Source organism: Podarcis raffonei, chromosome 7 (assembly GCF_027172205.1).
Source record: "Podarcis raffonei isolate rPodRaf1 chromosome 7, rPodRaf1.pri, whole genome shotgun sequence".
Taxonomy (NCBI): domain Eukaryota; kingdom Metazoa; phylum Chordata; class Lepidosauria; order Squamata; family Lacertidae; genus Podarcis; species Podarcis raffonei.
In genome coordinates, this window is record NC_070608.1 from 83,992,057 (window position 1) to 84,013,103 (window position 21,047).

General features: G+C 45.7%; 1 protein-coding gene across 3 annotated transcripts in view; it reads left to right on the forward strand.

Moving 5' to 3' along the window:
- The first annotated feature begins 298 nt into the window (after window positions 1-298).
- The window catches only part of ICE1 (interactor of little elongation complex ELL subunit 1), a 55,985-nt gene continuing 35,236 nt past the window's right edge, over window positions 299-21,047 (forward strand). The window contains exons 1-10 of one of the 3 annotated variants that reach the window (XM_053397235.1): window positions 316-525; window positions 2,438-2,469; window positions 12,105-12,163; window positions 13,007-13,041; window positions 14,264-14,282; window positions 14,622-14,733; window positions 15,900-15,976; window positions 17,397-17,434; window positions 18,958-19,040; window positions 20,938-20,977. In XM_053397235.1, the coding sequence (XP_053253210.1) occupies window positions 414-525; window positions 2,438-2,469; window positions 12,105-12,163; window positions 13,007-13,041; window positions 14,264-14,282; window positions 14,622-14,733; window positions 15,900-15,976; window positions 17,397-17,434; window positions 18,958-19,040; window positions 20,938-20,977 (607 nt within the window). In that variant the 5' untranslated portion in view covers window positions 316-413. Of the gene's footprint in view, window positions 526-2,437; window positions 2,470-12,104; window positions 12,164-13,006; window positions 13,042-14,263; window positions 14,283-14,621; window positions 14,734-15,899; window positions 15,977-17,396; window positions 17,435-18,957; window positions 19,041-20,937; window positions 20,978-21,047 lie in introns of all 3 variants that reach the window. The other 2 variants (XM_053397237.1, XM_053397236.1) reach the window with 2 other exon arrangements.

Below are 21,047 nucleotides of genomic sequence, written 5' to 3' on the forward strand. Positions count from 1 at the left end.
CGTCGCGCGCGGCATGTCGGGATTTGTAGGCCGCTCCCTTGGCGGCTCCTTGGCAACGAGGAAGTCGTCGCCATGGTTTCCCGCCTGAACTTTCCTAGTGCCTTGTCGGAGGACGGAAACCCCTTCACAGCGGAGCATCTAAGGGCAGAGTCCGTTCAGCGGGTGGCTGCGGAGGCTGAGAGAACCACTGTCGTTCTGTGCCTGGAAAAGCCTAAAAATATATGCATATATCGTTTCTGTTAGGCAGCGCCGAGGACAGCTTTTCCGCCAGGACGCGCGTCGCGGGGTGGTGGGGACCTTTCCCGCTGGGCGTCGCGGGGCGCCCGGAGAGGACCTTCCTTGCTTCTGCCTCCGGATTCCGTCACTCGTGCCGCTGCCTCTGCCGCCCGAGGCTGGTCGGTGACCGGCGACGGATGGGCGAAGGCGGCAACCATGATGCCCGGGGAGACCCCGCCCGCCGCGGCCGCAGCGGGGATCGCGGCGGAGGCGGCCACGGCCTGCGCCAACTGCGGGGCCCTCCAGCAGGTAGGGAGCGAACCCGGGGGCTTGTGGTAGGCTTCTGAATTCAGGCCAGTGCCCTGAAACGTGCCTTGGGGCATGTGAAGAGTTCCCTGTTCGGTGCCTTTGAGCATGTGAAGAGTTCCCTGTTCAGTGCCTTGGGGCATGTGAAGAGTTCCCTGTTCAGTGCCTTGGGGCATGTGAAGAGTTCCCTGTTCGGTGCCTTGGGGCATGTGAAGAGTTCCCTGTTCGGTGCCTTGGGGCATGTGAAGAGTTCCCTGTTCGGTGCCTTGGGGCATGTGAAGAGTTCCCTGTTCGGTGCCTTGGGGCATGTGAAGAGTTCCCTGTTCGGTGCCTTGGGGCATGTGAAGAGTTCCCTGTTCGGTGCCTTGGGGCATGTGAAGAGTTCCCTGTTCGGTGCCTTTGAGCATGTGAAGAGTTCCCTGTTCGGTGCCTTGGGGCATGTGAAGAGTTCCCTGTTCGGTGCCTTGGGGCATGTGAAGAGTTCCCTGTTCGGTGCCTTGGGGCATGTGAAGAGTTCCCTGTTCAGTGCCTTGGGGCATGTGAAGAGTTCCTTGTTCTGTACCTTTGAGCATGTGAAGAGTTCCCTGTTCAATGTCTTGAGACATGTGAAGAGTTCCCTGTTCAGTGCCTTGGGGCATGTGAAGAGTTCCCTATTCAGTGCCTTTGAGCATGTGAAGAGTTCCCTGTTCGGTGCCTTGGGGCATGTGAAGAGTTCCCTGTTCGGTGCCTTGGGGCATGTGAAGAGTTCCCTGTTCGGTGCCTTGGGGCATGTGAAGAGTTCCCTGTTCGGTGCCTTGGGGCATGTGAAGAGTTCCCTGTTCGGTGCCTTGGGGCATGTGAAGAGTTCCCTGTTCGGTGCCTTGGGGCATGTGAAGAGTTCCCTGTTCAGTGCCTTGGGGCATGTGAAGAGTTCCTTGTTCTGTACCTTTGAGCATGTGAAGAGTTCCCTGTTCAATGTCTTGAGACATGTGAAGAGTTCCCTGTTCGGTACCTTGGGGCATGTGAAGAGTTCCCTGTTCAGTGCCTTGAGGCATGTGAAGAGTTCCCTTTTCAGTGCCTTGGGGCATGTGAAGAGTTCCCTGTTCAGTGCCTTGAGGCATGTGAAGAGTTCCCTGTTCAATGTCTTGAGACATGTGAAGAGTTCCCTGTTCGGTGCCTTGGGGCATGTGAAGAGTTCCCTGTTCAGTGCCTTTGAGCATATGTTCCCTTTTCAGTGCCTTGGGGCATGTGAAGAGTTCCCTGTTCAGTGCCTTGAGGCATGTGAAGAGTTCCCTGTTCAATGTCTTGAGACATGTGAAGAGTTCCCTGTTCGGTGCCTTGGGGCATGTGAAGAGTTCCCTGTTCAGTGCCTTTGAGCATATGTTCCCTTTTCAGTGCCTTGGGGCATGTGAAGAGTTCCATGTTCTGTGCCCTAGGACGTGCCTCGGGGCATGTAAAGAGCTCTTTTTGGACCTGCCTGATTAGGAGCTGCTCACATACTCTTGCATGTGTTGTCCAAATGCTAGGCTTCCAGGCAGCTTTGGAGCTGGGGCAACGTTGAACCTCGGCGTGTATTTATTTCCCCCCATCAAACGTAATTCACCGCTGTTTCACAAACTTCGAAAACAAGTGTCACTTTCCACATATTTTGCTGTGTGGTCTGTTTTTAAAAGAACGTACTGAGGACGTACTGTATAAAAAGATTGTGTGAATTGAATTGAATTGAATTGTTTTAGTGAGAGGAAAGCACATTAGTCAAATTAAAGTGGACTGTGGCTAAATCAGTCTATCAGGTTTCAATAACATTTTCTGTTAGATGATGAAGTTTACATTGCGGTCTGTCCTAAGCAGCCCAGTAAACATTTTTGAATACGTGTTTATTCATTTGCTAAGACTACTTTGACTTGCTTATGATCTGCCCTTATTTTGTTTAAAGGGCCTATTGGTGATTTGAACTTAGAGGATTGGGTAGGTTTCTTGGTAATTTTTTATATTGTTAGTCATTCCCTGAAAATAAATATAGCTTTAAAATATATGTGTATGCAGTGAGAAATACAGCTGTAAAGTCCTATAATCTAAGGAACCTATTTTGGCTTTTGCTACTGGGAAAACAGGACTAAAATAAGCCACCACCACCCCAAAAAAATGGGAGGGGGGAAACTATTAGTGCTGTTGTAAACAAAAACAAAACTTTTATTATCTCAGCCTTATTGTACAGAACACCATATACCTCATAAAATTAAGTAACAGCAAACTTTTCAATACACACACAGTAAGGTTGCAGTCCTAAATACACTTACCTGGAGTAAGCCCCTTTAAACACCTTGGGACTTGCTTCTTAGTTAACACTTTCAGCCTGATCATTTGCATATTCTGCTAACAATAGACAAAGTCCGCTACCCTAAACTCATATATAATTACTTTACATGCTATTCGATTCTAGTAAGTAATATATCTTTGAAATTCTAGCATAACTCAATACCATTTTCCTAATTGCACCATTGTCTGAAAGAGCCATAGCTTCCTGAACATAAAGGTTTTCATGTGATCATTGTTTCCCATTGCTGTGACTTTGAAGTCCATTCGTGAAATTCCATTGCTTGCTGCAAAGTGAGAATGAGTGAAAGAACATATTTGTGTTTGTGCATGTATATGTCAGCCGAAGGAGAAAGCCTTCTGAGGTACAGTTTAGCATAGGAGTTTGTAGTACAGCTCACCTCCACTGCATCCTATTTTTCCTTCATCCCTTAATTGTAGTTTGTAGAATATCACAACTCTACAGTGTTTGCAGGTATGTTACATCACCCTTTCCTCCAAGTTTTGCTGACCCTTCAAAGGATTCTCTTCTTCCCAAGGACCTTATGCTACTTGTTCTTCCATAGCAAATTTTATAGGAAGCCTGTCTTCATTGACAACTCTGGGAATCACCACTGTATAGCAGGAAGAGGGCAAGCTGTCCATACCTCAAATAGAAGCTATATCCAAAATGCTAGAAAGCTGCAGTTTGGCTTTGAGGTTCTTGCATCTATCATATTTGATACCTCGGCTTAAAATATGAATTGATGGATGGCATAGCTGATCACTTGTCTCCGAGGGAGATATCCAGTGGTACCTCGGGTTACATATGCTTCAGGTTACACACTCTTCGGTTACAGACTCCACTAACCCAGAAATATTACCTTGGGTTAAGAACTTTGCTTCAGGATGAGAACAGAAATTGTGCTCCGGCGGCGCAGCAGCAGCAGGAGGTCCCATTAGCTAAAGTGGTGCTTCAGGTTAAGAACGGTTTCAGGTTAAGAATGGACCTCCGGAACTAATTTAGTACTTAACCCGAGGTACCACTGTATAGGCATGTGTCTTCACATTTTCAACTGTTTTTCATATGAGTGATTCAACTGTTTTTCATATGAGTGATCTGGGTATTTTTAAAAAAACCAACACATTCAGGTGCTACAGAATTGTTCTGGCAAATTGTGGATAAAGCAAGCTATGAGGCATTCCAGGAACCTATTGTAGTCCTTAGTTGATACCAGGTTACTTGAGAGGCTGCCTTATACACCCAGTAGAACGCTGCAGTCTGCAGGGGAGCTTCTCCTTCAAGTCCCAAATATCTCAGAAACCCTCTCAACGGTAACTCACAGCAGGGCTACCCCTGTTATGTGGAAAAGCATTCTTGTTGAGACAGGCACCCAGTATCTGCACTTTTCAGAAGCAGCTGGATATGATTTTTGTTTCAACGAGCTCCCCAAACTTTGTGAGTGTCCACTTGCTAAGATTTAGTCTCCTTTTAAATATATTTGTTGTTTTTGTGTTTTTCACTATTTACTGTATTTCATAAAATTTATACGCTGCCTCATTGTAAAGAAACCACACAAACCAAAGCAGTTTACAGAAAGATAACACACTAAAATCAAGAATACCGTATTTTTCGCTCTATAAGACGCACAAGACCACAAGTTTTTGGAGGAGGAAAACAAGAAAAAAAATATTCTGAATCTCAGAAGCCAGAACAGCAAGAGGGATCGCTGCACAGTGAAAGCAGCAATCCCTCTTGCTGTTCTGGCTTCTGTGATAGCTGCGCAGCCTGCATTCGCTCCATAAGACGCACACACATTTCCCCTTACTTTTTAGGAGGGAAAAAGTGAGTCTTATAGAGCAAAAAATACGGTAATTCATATCCATGCTTTAAAAGATACAAAAGTGAAGAAAAACAAAAATGGATTAAAATCACCTCAACTTTCGAAGTGTCTGGGTAGCCTTGTCTAAAACAGGAATATTTTTAGCCGGCGTGGAATTTGTAAAGTGTCTTATCTTATGTGTAAATTGCCTTGAGACAGTGATTTAGAAGGCGATTAATAAATGGTTGTTGGCATCTGTCTCAGGAGACAATGGATGCTCCTCCAGGGGTGAAGTCAAACTGCGTCACCAAACTGACCTCCCCGGATCACAAGCCTGGGCAGTGTGTATGGGGGGGGCTGGGGGGCCTAGATGACACAACCCTTGTGTTGGGGTCCAAACAAAAGCAGAGCAGTACGTTTGGCACCAGCTCAGGTGCAGGAGTTGCCGGAGCATAGCTGTCAACTTTTCCCTTTTCTTGCGAGGAATCCTATTCGGTATAAGGGAATTTCCCTTTAAAAAAAGGGAAACGTTGACAGCTATGTGCCGGAAGGTAGCAGACATGACACCATTCAACTGTCTTACGGTCTCCACTCTGGATTTGTGGAGGGTTTACTCCTTAGCCTTCTCTTTATTTTATTTTTAAAGATATTTATTGGAATTTTCAAAAAATAAAGAAAAAACATTAAAAAAAATTAAAAACACATAAAATTTACATTTCTTATTGCCAATGACCAATTTCCTTTACTTCCGCACACCTCCCCTTCTTGTATTCCAGTTCCAATTTTTAGCTCAGCAAGTTCTTGTCCCCAAATTTTACCTTATTTTCTCTAATTCATTTTAGTTAACCAATTTAAACTTATAAATATCAATCTTTATACATCAATACTTATTCTTAAAAATCTTTTTCTAAGGTCGGCCCCATCATTTTAGTTAACCAATTTTAACTTATAAACCTCAATCTTTATACGTCAATACTTATTCTTAAAGGTCTTTTTCTAAGGTCAGGACCAATTCCCTTCCCCGAAATCCCCATTTTTATGTTAATGGCAAAACCAAATTAAATGAAACAGAATATAGTTATACGCCCTTTGGATTCCCAAAGCCCCACCACCCCCTTTCCCGGTTTCGAACCCTAACAAAAGTCCATCAGTCCATCTGCAGTCAGCCTGGCGACCTCACGTCCGAGGCTCTCAATTCTCTCTCAATTCTTCTCTGCCGGTTTTTTTGATAGTCCTTTATATTAAACTCCAAATCTCGAAGGAGCTCTGTCCCAGTAAGGTCCATGTTTCTTCCAGCCAGGTCTCCATATTTAAAAATGGAGCCAAAATCTTGTTTCTTACTTCTCTTAAGTCCAAATGTTCCAAAAGCTCCAGTTTCCACTTTAGCCAGGTTTGTATTCCATAGGTCTTCAGATCTCCACATAGGGAGATCTCTACTCCTTAGCCTTCTCCTGATGGTATCCCACAAGGCAGCAGAGGTTTAGGACCAGAGTTTTCTTTCTCCTAAATAGTCTACCTTCCCAGGTTGAGGAGCCCCATCTACCCCTCGCTTCCCTCTACAGCATGTGCAGAAACCATCTTCTTGACTGTTGGGCCAGTTATTGGTCTAATCCACACAATCTGCCAGAGCTTGCAGGGGAAGTCCCTAACTCACAGAGGGTTTGAGGTCCATTGGCTCCCCTCACCTGGTTTAGCTGGCCAGCTGAAGCCGTTTCCTGGGATTGTGGCCGCTGTCCCATGCTGGCAGCTTCTAGGAGATACAGTGGTGCCTCGCAAGATGAACGCCTCGCAAAACGAAAAACTCGCAAGACGAAAGAGTTTTCCGTTTTTGAGTTGTTCCGCAAGACGAATTTCCTTATGAGCTTGCTTCGCAAGAAGAAAGCCCATAGGGAAATCTCCGGGGACCTCTTTTAAATGCTGGCGGTGGGGAGCAAAGCCTTTCGCCCCCCCTCCGGCCTTCAGAAGAGGTCCAGGAAGGCCGGCGGGGGCCGAAAGGCTTTGCTCCCCACCGCCAGCATTTTAAAAGCGGTCCGGGATAGCAGGGAAGCGCTTTCCCTCTATCCCGGACCGCTTTTAAAATGCTGGCCGTCGGGAGCAAAGACTTTCGCCCACCGCCGGCCTTCAGAAGAGGTCCTGGACCTCTTCTGAAGGCCGGCGGGGGGCAAAAGTCTTTGCTCCCCCCGCCTGCCTTCCCAGGATAGCGGAGAAGCGCAGCGCGTTTCTCCGCTATCCCGGACGACTTTTGAAGGCAGGCGGGGGGAGCAAAGACTTTCGCCCACCGCCTGCCTTCAGAAGACCTCCGCTGTCCCGGGGGCTTTTAAAATGCTGGGGATCGGCAGCGAAGGCCTCCTGTCCCCGGAGCTTGCGGGGCGGGAGGTGGGGAGAAGGGCTTTTCTTCCCACCGCCAGCCTTCAGAACAGCCTTCTGAAGGCTGGCGGTGGGAAGAAAAGCCCTTGTCCCCCCCCCCAGCCTTCAGAAGAGGTCGGGGGACAGACTGTCCCCGGACCTGGTCTGAAGGCGGTTTCCATAGGAATGCATTGATTGATTTTCAATGCATTCCTATGGGAAACCGTGCTTCGCAAGACGAAAAACTCGCAAGAAGAAAAAACTTGCGGAACGAATTAATTTCGTCTTGCGAGGCACCACTGTACAGGTGAGAGCTGAGTGCAGGGTGGGGACCAAAGGTGGACAAACTACCCCAGAAGGAACACAACATGTCCTCCTCTAGCTACACCTCCCCTAACACCCCATACACCCCAATTAATTTATAAATCATTTGTAATAATAAAAGATTACTATCAACAATCATAGTGGTATGTTGCAATTTCAGAGGGCTGGGGAGGAAAAGATAACTAACCCAAGTCTATAAAATCAAGTGAGCACCACCATAATCCGATATGTATATTCAGAAGTAAGCCCAGTTGAGTTCAGTGGGACTCAGCACTGGATAAGTTGCAGTAAGATCACAACCTAAGGCTGTAGTTGTAACCCCACTTACCTGAGAGTAAGCCCCATTGAAATCAGTTGTATTTACTTGTAAGTAGACATAGTTAGGATTGTGCTGTAAGAGACTTCAGAGTCATTGTGGGTAGCTCACTGAAAATGCTGATTTAGGGCCGCGAGTCCCTTAAAGAAATATGCAGCGGAACTTGTCACAGAAGGTAGAGAGAAGGAAAACAGAAAAGGATCAAGACGATTGAATAATTCAAACCCAATAAAATTTGGCTGGAATTGCTTAAAAGTAGGAGATGTTTATGGGCTCACTTGCCTGCTCACGCACACCTATTTCCAGCATTTGTAACACATCGACAATTCGAAATTTGAAAGGAGAAGAAAGTATCTTCCAATGAACAAAGTCTTCCCTACTTGGTCACCTGGTGATGATTCTTACTTGCTGTAACCAAGCCAGCAAACAATGATCTACAAGCCTGCCTGAATATGAGACATATAGTCACAAATAGCTTTAAAAACTCTATTGTGATCGCTTGTTGCCTTCATTGTCTAATACTAATGCCCTATAACTTCTAATCCATCTTGTTCCTGACATTTTGAAATAAGTTTTCAACTACACTATATGATGCTGCTGAACAAATACAGTGGTACCTCAGGTTAAGTACTTAATTCGTTCCGGAGGTCTGTACTTAACCTGAAACTGTTCTTAACCTGAAGCACCATTTTAGCTAATGGGGCCTCCTGCTGCTGCTGCGCCGCTGCTGCACGATTTCTGTTCTCATCCTGAAGCAAAGTTCTTAACCTGAAGCACTATTTCTGCGTTAGCAGAGTCTGTAACCTGAAGCGTATGTAACCCGAGGTGCCACTGTAGATTTCAAATCCCTCTCACCCCTCCCACATTCCATTTAAATTAATTTTATTAAAGTCTTTAAGATGCTCAGGTTCCAAGTTTCCCACCAAATGTTAGGAAACCTGCTGAGAATTGGCCAGGAAAGGAGTACAGTGGTACCTCTGGATGCGAACGGTATCCGTTCTGGAGCCACGTTCTCATCCTGAAGCGAACGCAACCCGCGTGCACAGGTCGTGATTTGCTGCTTCCGTGCATGCGTGTGACATCATTTGAGCGTCTGCACATGTGCGAGCGGCGAAACCCGGAAGTAACGCAGAGCACAACCTGAAAATGCTTAACCTGAAGCTGCTTCAACCCGATGTATGACTGTACATTAACGTACCGTAGTTTTCGCTCCAAAACACACACTTTTTTGCTCCTAGATAGTAAGGGGAAATGCCTGTGCGTGTTACGGAGCGAATGCACAGATCGGAGCCATGGCTGCCGTCAGTCAAGCAAAGCGGGAGCCGCTTACACGCTCTACGAGGCTCTCGCTTTGCTTGCTTTAAAGCGACCTGGAGCCGGGGAGGAGGGAGGAAAGGAGAGCCATGGCAGCAAAGCGGGCAGCAGCCACTTACACGGGAGGAGGGACAGACTAGCAAAGGTCCGCGCGCTCTCTAAACAGAGCAATGAGGCTGCAGAGGGACGGCAGGAAAGATAAAATTTAAGCAACCAGCAGCAAAATAAAACCAACCTCGAACTCTGAGCCACGAGCGCAGTGAAAACCAGGAAGTAAAAAAAAAGGCTGGGGAGGGCATGAGGGAGAGGGGAAAACTTCGCAAATCCCCTGGCGCCCACGCCCACCGGAGACAGCCAACCAGGTGTCTCCGGGGGGCGTGTTTAGCAGCTTAATGCTGCGGCTCCAGCTCCGCCTCCTCCTCAGTCGTCGTCGTCCCGCAGCGAGTCACCCACCCTCCACTCCCATTTAGCTCAGGGTCCAGGTTTTTTGGCCTTGCTATGGACCTTAGGTTGGTCGCCCCGGTTGTCTGGGGGGCCTGGTAGGAATTTTTCCATTTGGCATTAGGCTTTTTGGTTTTTTCGCCTACCTCGTAGCAATCGTCACAACTTTTGTGGTATTGGTGGGTAGGTTAGGCATTGGATTCATGTGTGTCAAGGGCTAGGTGTGGCCATCGCCTATGCTATCTACCGTGGGTTATTCCGTTAAAGGAATCTGGCGGTCGTGTATTCCGTCCGATGCCTGCTTGGCGGGAGGCCATGGCACGACCCTCGGTGACATCAGGGGTGAGCCTATAGTTGGATGAGCATCAACAGGCTCCACCTACTGTTGAATAAACCCACCTCCTATAGTCATCCAATGCCTAAGCCAATACCTTTTCACTGCTGTAATCAATAAAGTTGTGGCCTTTTCTTGCCCGCGTCTCAGCTGATCCGCTGGGAGGGAGCAGCTTGTTTTCAGGCAGGATAGATTCAAGCATTGTCTGGGTCCTACTGCCCCTACCGCTTTTTTGTGCTCCATTCTATTGCTGCTGGTGGCTGCTTATCACTCAGGCTGCGAGGAGGAGCGCTTTTACACAGCTAATGGCGAATCCCCTGCAATCCAAGTCCTCCTCACTTGTTCAAATCTATTCTGCCTCAAAACAAGGAGCGAAAGGAAAAGGCTGCAAACTGTTAAATGGAAAAAAACCCAGGCACAGGGCAAATACCTTAAGTATACCTTTAAAGCAACAGTGCTCTTTCCCTCCCTCCTCCCCGCTCAGCTCGCAGAAAAGCTCCTTCTCCACGCGTGCTCCTTGTCCCTGGAGTGCTTTTCCTTCCCTCCCCACTTAAAACGTGGTTACAAAGCACGGATCCACATGGATCCTCAGGATTTTAGCACTGGGTCACCCCAAGTTCACCATCAGATCATATAGCATATCCATGGCTACAGCCTGCACCAAGAAACACACATGCACCCACTGTTTCATGGGGCCGCAATGGCGCAAAAACATGGTTACAAAGCATGGATCCACATGGATCCTCAGGATTTTTGCATTGGGCTACCGCAAACTCACCGTCAGATCACATGTCTGTGGCCACAGCATGAACCATAAAAATCATACATCCAGTTTTGTTTAGAATATTTTTTTCTTGTTTTCCTCCTCTAAAAACTACGTGCGTGTTATGGTCAGATGCGTGTTATAGAGCGAAAAATACGGTAACTGCCAGCATCAAAACTCGGGAACGACTCTTCCCCACCAAACTGGCAAAAAAGATGAGCTTTTGCCTGGTGTCTAAACGAATATAAAGTGAGGGCAAGCCAGACCTCAAAAGGTATGGCATTCCACAAATGCAGAGCCACCACTGAAAAGGCTAAACCTGGGTTTGTATAGTCTAATGCTTAAAGGTAAAGATAAAGGGACCCCTGACCATTGAGTCCAGTCGCGAACCACTTTGGGGTTGCTGCGCTCATCTCACTTTCAGGCCGAGGGAGCCGGCGTTTGTCCGCAGACAGCTTTCCGGGCCATGTAGTCAGCATGACTAAGCCGCTTCTAGCAAAACCAGAGCAGCGCACGGAAACGCCGTTTACCTTCCCACCGGAGTGGTACCTATTTATCTACTTGCACTGTGTGCTTTTGAACTGCTAGGTTGGCAGGAGCTGGGACCGAACAACGGGAGCTCACCCCGTTGCAGGGATTTGAACCGCCAACCTTTTGATCAGCAAGGCCAAGCAGCACAGTGGTTTAACCCACAGTGCCACCCACGTCCCTTATTCTAATGCTTAGGATATGCCTAAAATTCCTAATTTCTGGGCACTTGGTGCATGGAGCTCTGTCCACTACTTTTTTTAATTTAGGTACTGTAAATATACTAACCTAAGATTATTCAGGTTCTTTTCCCTTTTTATTTTTTTATTTTTAAAAAACCATTTAAGTGATTTTTACATATTCATTTGCCACCTGCTTCATCTTGTCTGTGATTGCATTGCCTTTCAGTTTTCCTATTTTTTTGCTGTTTGCAGACTAAACGTTCCTAACATGTGCCCAGTTGGTGTAGTACGAACTTAGAATATACCGTATTTTTCGCTCTATAGGGCGCACCGGACCATAGGGCGAACCTAGTTTTTTTGGGGGGGAATAAAGAAAAACATTTTTATTTCCCTCCCCCAGCCCCAAAGAGCAAAGAAGCCAAGACAGCCAGCGGGCTCCATCCCGCTGGCTGTCTTGGCTTCCTCTTTAGCCACGTACAACCCCTCCAGCCGGGAGAGGCTACGTGCGGCTTCGTTTTTAGCCGCGGGTCTGGGGCGGGGGCAGCCCGAGATTCCCCCGACCCCAGCCCCCAGAACAGGTCCGGGAGCGGTGGCAAGCGCTGCAGATAGCTGCCCAAAGCCCGGGGAGCGCAGTGCTGCGCTCCCCGGGCTTCGGGCTGCTATCCGCAAGCCTTCGGAGCCCAGCGGGAACTCCCGCTGCGCTCCGAAGGCTTGCGGATAGGTTACTGAAGCCTGGAGAGCGAGAGGGGTCAGTGCACACCGACCCCTCTCACTCTCCAGGCTTCAGCGAAAGCCTGCATTCGCTCCATAGGACGCACACACATTTCTCCTTAATTTTTGGAGGGGGAAAAGTGCGTCCTATAGAGCGAAAAATACGGTATTATTGGAGTGTGGGAGCTGAATTTCCTTAACTGGCTTCTACATTTTTTTCTTTCAGAATTTAAATGAGTACGTAGCTGCCCTAATTGCATTAAAGCAAAAGATCATTGATACTGAGTAAGTACATTGTCACCATTTTTGTACAAATGTATTTTTCACCTGTGTACACATAACAACTGTTTTCATTTTTCCGCTCTTGTGCACAGCTCGACTGCTTTCAATCTTATTCAAACCCAATGGGAGTAAAATCCTCTGCTCTGCAAAACTGCATTCGGTATGGCCCTGATGCAGTGCAGCAGACTTAACTTTTCAGCACAGGACTACAGGAGTTCTTGTAGTCCACAAAGACGCTGTGTTGGGGAAGGACTGTAAATGGGCAAACATTGATTCAGGTAGCACATAATGCTAAGCTAAAGATGGCTTAGCACGAGCACACAGGCTACTGAAGAGAAGGTGACAACAATTGCCCTCTTCCTGCTGTTGTGCTACCCAGAGCAAAGCCATGGTTTGGCGTAGTGTGGCATCCTCCCAAATATAGTACAAGATGTAAACCAGGATCAGACCTTGGTTACAGCTCGTGGTTTGTCTGGAGTGAGCCAGTCCATGAGCCTGGGTTTGGATAACACACTGAGAGTCAAACCATATCTTACTCCCCGGTAGCCCTCACTGATAAGCCTCACACACTAAGGCATGGTTTGGCTTTAAATTATGTGCAAACATATGTGCAATATATTATATATACTGGTGTGAGAAGTGGAAGGACGTGTTACATTTTTAAAATAAATAAATCTGATTATTTTTTTTGGTAGTAATGTGAGAAAGCCTATCTGCCTTTGCTAACTAATCTATAAAGCACAGAGATCAGTTTCAATATGCACCAGGCACAATAATATTTCATGTATTTATTTGTTCAGCATGGACCTGCATTTAATTCTCCCCCCCCCCTTCTCTCTCTTACAGCCACTTGCTGACAGAATACCAGCAAAAGTGCAACGATATCCTTTTGCGTTTCTTTTCCTAGAAAATAAATTGAATGTGTATTGCTTGGAGCAAAGCACTGTTGTGGGAAATCTAAAGTGGTGGTAGGGTGTGTTTAAGTGTTAGAACTTTATGATACATAGTGAGCATGTCTGTACTGGGTGGCTGAACTGCACACCCTACAGATGTTGTTGAAAAGGTAGCAACTTTGTGACTTGAAATCTTGGTGGTGTAATTTGCCAAGGCTCAGATTACCCTGAGTTGCATCAGGCAGCAGCACAAAGGTAGGGAACAGCAGCCACAGTGTCCTTGACAGAAAGGAGGCATCCCGTTTCCTTGGCAACGGGAACAGCTTTTGTGAACATTGTGTGAAAGAGGCTTCTGTAACTGAAGCCTCTAGTGTATCCTGACCTCGTCTTTCACTGTCATGCTAAAGCCTGAAGGTTGCTGCTTTGAGGTTAATTTTTTTAATATTTGGGTGCAGGTGCTTTAGAAACAAGCTTTGTTGGGCTTTCATTGAAAAATGCATACATGCTGGAAAAAACCAGGCTCCTAATTGCACAGATTGAAAGGGGAAATCCAGAGTGTGCAAGCTCAATATATTCATCATAACCAACACTACATTTTGTTTGTTAGGTATGTATAATATGTGTATCCCAAATACTGCTGAAGGCTGTTAACAGAGTAAAATACAAAGGATAAAATGGGAACAGCATAAAAGAAGGTAAAACTGATAAAAACAATGTCCATATGAGCAAACTGCAAATCATAACAAGTCAGCTTATTTGACCAAAAGTCTATATGAATAAAAATGCTTTTTGCGTGTCAGCAGAAGAACATCAAAGAAAATGTTTCTCCTGCTGTAGGTGTAGTTTGTAGGTAGATCCCAAGCCTATAGAGGCTCAAATCTTGCATTTGAGATTGCCAGACAAGGGTAGGAAAAGCGCAAAGACAAGCTGCCATTCACATACATGGTAAAAGCAAACTCAACCATTGACATGTCAGGTTCTGCTCTTTACAGTTCTCAAGTTCTTGGGCCCCTGAGAGTAATAATAAAATATCTTCTTCGTGCTTCCTTCAAGGCAAGACATGAAATGCATCCTTTTCGTACATGAATATTGCTATCAGACTATCAAGACTCATAAGAAATGCCTCTGAGGCACAGTGGGTTTTGTTGATCTGTAACTGTGGCCATCAAGCTAATCTCTGCATTTCAGGTTTTCTTTAACCAGATATCACAGCTTCAATTTGCTGTAAGGTAAGAACTCATTCTGCTTGAATTCTGACACGGTGCCCACGGCTTTGGGCTTGGGAGTTATCACCGCTGGATGAATCTCTGGGTGTTAATAATTGGTTCTGTACTTTGTCTGCTCCCTGAGACAAAAGAGTGAGGTGTCGAGAATAGTTTTTAAGCAAATATGTTTGAGAGTGCAATGTGATATTATAAGGACATTTTGGTTTGTGTTTGCTATGTGGCTTGGGCCGTGGTGGGAGGGCATGGGACTACTGTGACTTTGTGTCCACTGAGGCAGTGAGATATCGCATGCAAGTCTCTTGTTTCGTTTCCACTCCTGTTATATGAATTGCCCCGTTTCAGAGAAAATGACACACTTCGTCACCAAGTGGAGCAAATGCTGCAGAAAATATTGCCTCTAGAAAAGTGCCAGGAGGAGCTGGGATCTGTGAAAGCAGAGCTGGAGGAGAAGAAGGTAATTAGAAAATATTTAGAAAGAAAGTGGCGAGGCCTGCTTTGAGACATCTGGATTGCCTGTCCCTGAGTGAGGGCTTGCACCTAGGAGCCCAAGTGTGACCTTAAGAAGGTAGCTGGAGGGTTGTTCTGTAATCCCTTCGTGCAGGGAAGGGGAGCTTCAGACCCACAGGACTAACTGATTAACCCCTCCAGGCCTCCCCATTTGGCCCATGAGAAGATCTTTTTATTCTGAAATATTCTGGCCCTCAAACCGAGGGAGGAATGAGGCACTGGAGCTCGTTCTTCCCTTGGCATGCCAGCACTGGCAGCAGAGGGACTCCCTCTGTCACCAGCAGTGGCGTAGCGTGGGTTGTCAGTGTTGGGATACTGCCAGGGAGACAAAGTCCATCTCAGCCCCCAAGCCGGCTGCCGGACGATCCATCGATCTCCCGTAGTCACGCAGTATCAGCAATTAGCGACACGAAGCCTTAGAAATAGATTGCCACATTCTTAGGCTGGTGCACACTCTATCAGCAGAATTCACACAGCGAAAGATGCACAGCAGGAGAGCATATTTACAGTTTATTCAGCGTTGATCAGAACAAAGAAAAACATGACCGCCTGCATCGGCGTTCAGGCAAGAAGAAGGAAATGAAAGCAACTGAAAACATAAACATCCTGTGAACAGGAAATACGCAGACTCTGTGACTCACAAAGCCTGCTCCCTTTTAAGGTGGAACGGAAATATCCTAACAGTCAGCACCCGGGGCAAGGCAAGTAATTTGCGCCCCCTAACCCGTGGATTTGCGCCCCCTAACCCCCAGATGTTGCGCCCAGTGCGGCTGGCCCCCCCTGCACACCCCACGCTATGCCACTGGTCACCAGCACCCGGTGTGCAGAGGAAGGAGCTGTATCTGGCCAGTGGAGCTCATTCTTCCCTCAGCGCCTCCGCTTTTCAACTATTTCAAGCTAATACCGCCCAGCCCTAGAAGGATTCAGGGCCAGAGTCTTTTTAGTGGTGGTTCCACAGCTGTGGACACCCTTTCTCCTGCAACCTTATTTAGTATATGTCTTCTGACTATCGCAATGCTGTTTTATGATATTAGGAATCAATGCATTAGCTGTACGAAAATATTTGTTTATTTGCATGTCTGTATTTTAATCACTATCTGTTTCTTTAACTAGAGTTCACTCAAGATATACCAGGAAACTCATCTGGAATATGTTCGGGTGAAAGATGAAATGAACAAAAGTGACACGATGTGAGTCATATAAATGAACCAAATGGTGAATTTCTACTATTTTTCACCTTTGCAGTTAGATGAAAAATTCTTCTATGTTCAGATTATAGTATTGTTTGCGGGGAAAGAGAGGGAATTTAGAACTCTCTCAGTGTAGGAATTAATCATATGCTACCGTACTTTTCGCTCCATAAGACACACCTGACCATAAGATGCACCTAGTTTTTAGAGGGGGAATGCTAGAAAAAAAATTCTTTAACGGGCTGCCCTCTGTCCCTTCCCCCACCTCCCTCAAAAGCCGTGCTCTCTTTAAAGAGCGTGTGGAGCGTGTGTGCGGCTCTTGGGGGCTTTTCCCCGAGGAGGGAGGAGGGACTGACGGGCTGCCCTTCTCCCTCCTCGGGGAAAAGCCCCCAAGAGCCACACACACACTCCACGCGGCTCTTTAAAGGGAGCGCTGAGCAGAGCCTCCTGCCTGCATTCACACCATAAGACGCACACACATTTCCCCTTACTTTTTAGGAGGGGAAAAGTGTGTGGTATGGAGCGAAAAATACGGTACTTCTTGTACATCTCATCAGTTGTTAGGGCCACATAGCCAGTACTGAAACACAAAACGATATTAGGTGGTGTTTCAGGGAGGGGGGAGCCTAGCAGTCCAAAAGGAGAGGCGAGCAACCCGTTCTGAATTCATTCCCTACCTACCCTTCTCGCTATTTGGGACCCGGATTATCAGAACCCACATTCCATAAAGTGGACTTCACAGGGTGCGGCAAATTAATTGATTACTCGGAAATGGTTGCTGGACATTCACTTAACTTCTACTAGTCTTCCGGACAAAAAAGGCTAGGTTTATTTTGATCCTTGCGTGAAATGCACAACATGATGATGCCCCACAGTGTCTTGATGTAGGGTGTATTCCAAGATTTGGACGGCAGGTGTACTAGCCTGTCCAAAAACAGTGTTCAAGGGGAGGCATGTACTACATCTGACCTAGTTGTCTTCCCTATTCAACAGTGCAAAGAACTCTGGGGCACACTCAGAATTAGTTTACTTCCCATTCTGGGAGGTGGTGCGTTCTTTGCTGCAGTGAACGGAGTGGCCTGTAACCAAAACTCATTGCCCAGCTGGGCAGCATGCTGTCTCTCCTTTGGCATGACTTTTCTACCTGCTCCTCTCCCTTGATGTATGATATATTTTCTGGACAGACGGTGTAGCAGTGGTGACGATTGGGGGGTCCTAGCATCACAAAGAACTGGGCGCGGGTCCAGTTTCTAATTCAAAACTCAACTGGAAGTGTAAACCTGAGCTACACAAATCATAATAAACCTGTTTTATCAAGGAAACTTTTATGTTCTGTTTATTAAATTGAACAAAAAGCCAAAAATCTGTATCAATAGAATACTATCCTCATTTTTTGTGTTGTTTTTTTAAACATGGTCAGGAAGAAGAAACTGGAAACTAAAGTGAAGAAACTTGAAGGTAATTCACTGCAAATAAATTCACATTTCAGATACAGAAAACCTTTAGGTTTAAAGTAGTACATTGTTGTAAGAAAAGAGAGTGTTGCATAGTTTATGTGTATTTTAAGTAGGGTTGAGAGGTACACCAACAATTTTGCCCCAGTCAGTTTACCTTAAAAACCTGAGTTTGATTCACCTTTTGCTTTCTTCGCTGTTGCCTTTACCTTTTGCCCCATTTCAACTAATATCAGGATTGCAGTGTCAAATGCTTTGCTTCTGTTTCACGGGAATAAAAGAAAGAACAATTCCTGAGATAAAATTGAGCTAGTTAGTGTGAGAATGAATTGGCTTGTAAAAGGTTAATTATACATCTGGGTGGAATGTACACACATATAAAAACCATTCTGAAAATGCTTTTTTAAAAGCGTTTTTAAAAATACATTGAATATTCCATTAGGCTCACCATCTAGTGTCACGTTGTATATTGCATTTAAAACACTTAAAACATTTTAGTTGCAGCTGTGTAGCTGAGTCCCTGTTTTAATGAAACTGTCAATCAAAGTATAAAAATGCCAAGATTGCCTTAAGTCATGAATTGTTAGAATTTAGAGTGGTCTCTTGTTAGAAAGCTGTGAAATAATTTCATTATTTAAATCATAAAAGGTTTATACTATATTTTCTCATGAAAATATATGAGAAATCACAGCAGGAAGACAATTGTGCTCTCCTGTCCTAGCTCTGGGCAGTTGTTAGTAGCTGTGACAAGATCCTGAAATTAAGAATGAAAGCTCCTTAAAATTATTTCTTGTTTGTTTTTGTCCTGATTTTCATGTCACGTATTACTCTACTTGTTTAATGTCCAAAGGAAAGTAAAATGACTGTTAAGAAATTTGTCTCTTGAGTGTTTATAAATTAAATGTCAGTGTACCACCTCTGCCAAACCCCTGGCTGCTGAATAACTTGCGGAGGTTAATCCAGCAAACCTAGTTGGATTGCTGCATAAATTTTTATCCGAGTATAACATTATGTAAAGAACTCAGACTTGATTATTGCCATTTAAGGATACCTGTATGCATTTTATGGTCTCACAGCAAACCTTGACAAAGCACAGTTTAAGAATTTGACCTGTTGAAATGGAAGGGTGCAAATATATTTTATTACATGGAAAGGTTTTGTTGTCAATGGTGTTTAGTATGAATAAAATTCTAGTTCCCTAGGGCTCATTAAGCAGAATTCTAAGGCATGTGGGCATTTATGCATTTGAAGAAAAAGCTGTGGAGCTGTTGTGTGCAGTTGGTAGGATAATACATGTCTCTGACCGAGCCAAGCGGCATTCATCCAGTGTGATGAAATCCTAATGAAATACATGATAGTGCAGAGCTGAATGCTGCAAGCCCTGAACAAACTGTTAGAGTTTGACAAATCTGAAAGGGAAGGCAACACCATGCAAGTGCATTTCACCCTTGTTTGCTGACTTTTGCGCCATTAAGTCTAGCTTAATGGTTTTCATGCATTTTGATGGCTTTTTTCCTTTAAATGAAGAGGCTGCAGCAAAGCACATCCAGGAATTCAAGCAGCTGAAAGCAGAGAAGAAAGTTCTTGAGAAGGAATTGAAGAAAGCACAGGTAACTTTCTTAAGCAGGGGTTTGGGTTTTTTTGTGTGGGTTTTTTTGCATTTTTGCAGTAAGCGCAAATTAGTGTTTCTTTGCATGGTTTGTTATAAGTCACAGAGTAAGTCTTGGATCGCCCAGCATATCTCCTCCTAATTATTTCCCCCCCAAGATGCAGAGTGTGTGTCATAAATATTGAGTCAGGTGGACTTGGTATGTCTTCTTTTCCACCTGTATTTATCTGTTGGTGACCTGTTTCCCATCATTGTAATGGGTAAACTGGTGTAAGACTGGGCTGTGGGGGGGACGGACTGATTGCAGAAATTGTTTAGAATTGTTGTTGGCTTTACGGTCCAAAGTAAAAAAGTTATTGTTACACGGTAACACCAAACTGGGAGGGGTGGCTAACACCCCAGAGGACAGGATCACACTTCAAAACGACCTTGACAGATTGGAGAACTGGGCCAAAACAAACAAGATGAATTTTAACAGGGAGAAATGTAAAGTATTGCACTTGGGCAAAAAAAATGAGAGGCACAAATACAAGATGGGTGACACCTGGCTTGAGAGCAGTACATGTGAAAAGGATCTAGGAGTCTTGGTTGACCACAAACTTGACATGAGCCAACAGTGTGACGCGGCAGCTAAAAAAGCCAATGCAATTCTGGGCTGCATCAATAGGAGTATAGCATCTGGATCAAGGGAAGTAATAGTGCCACTGTATTCTGCTCTGGTCAGACCTCACCTGGAGTACTGTGTCCAGTTCTGGGCACCACAGTTCAAGAAGGACACTGAGAAACTGGAACGTGTCCAGAGGAGGGCAACCAAAATGGTCAAAGGTCTGGAAATGATGCCTTATGAGGAACGGCTAAGGGAGCTGGGCATGTTTAGCCTGGAGAAGAGGAGGTTAAGGGGTGATATGATAGCCATGTTCAAATATATAAAAGGATGTCATATAGAGGAGGGAGAAAGGTTGTTTTCTGCTGCTCCAGAGAAGCGGACACGGAGCAATGGATCCAAACTGCAGGAAAGAAGATTCCACCTAAACATTAGGAAGAACTTCCTGACAGTAAGAGCTGTTCGACAGTGGAATTTGCTGCCAAGGAGTGTGGTGGAGTCTCCTTCTTTGGAGGTCTTTAAGCAGAGGCTTGACAACCATATGTCAGGAGTGCTCTGATGGTGTTTCCTGCTTGGCAGGGGGTTGGACTCGATGGCCCTTGTGGTCTCTTCCAACTCTATGATTCTACGGTACCCATGTGCCATGATAATGGGGGGGGGGGAATAAAATAAAAGACAGCTCTTTCCTCCTCCCTCCAGCTTGGACCTTACAGTCTAAATTTGGACAGAGGGAGTAAGGAGGTAACAATACACATAGAAGGGGAGGGATAGGAGATGGCAAGAGGAACAAGGGACAGTTCTGATTTTTCACCAAGCCTATGAAACCAGGGAGCCTGTGACCCTCCAGATGATGGTGGACTCCAACCCCTATCAGCCCTAGCCAGCATGACCAGCTGTAAGGGACGATGGGAGTTGTAGTCTAGCAAAATCTGGAGGCTCCCAATCCCTATACAGTGGTATCTCAGGTTACGAACTTAATTCGTTCCCGGGGTCCGTTCTTAACCCCAAACCGTTCTTAACCTGAGGCGCGCTTTCGCTGATGGGGCCTCCCCTCGCGCCGCCGGCACGCAATTTCCTTTCTCATCTTGGGGCAAAGTTCTTAACCCGAGGTACTACTTCCAGGTTAGCGGAGTTTGTAACCCGAAGCGTTGGTAACCCGAGGTGCCACTGTATAATACATTTCAGAGGTCATGAGGTAATTTAAACAGTAACCAGAGTCGAATCTCTTTCCACTGTGAGTACTACAAGTTAAGGATGTTAATGTGGTATGGTTTTCTTCCCTTGATGTTGACAGGAGAAGACTGATGGCTTCCCGAATGCAAAGCAAAAGAAAGGTGATGCTTCACTTTATTTTACCTGAATGGATTTTCAGTGGCAGGGTTCCAGTTTTAATTGTTGATCTGA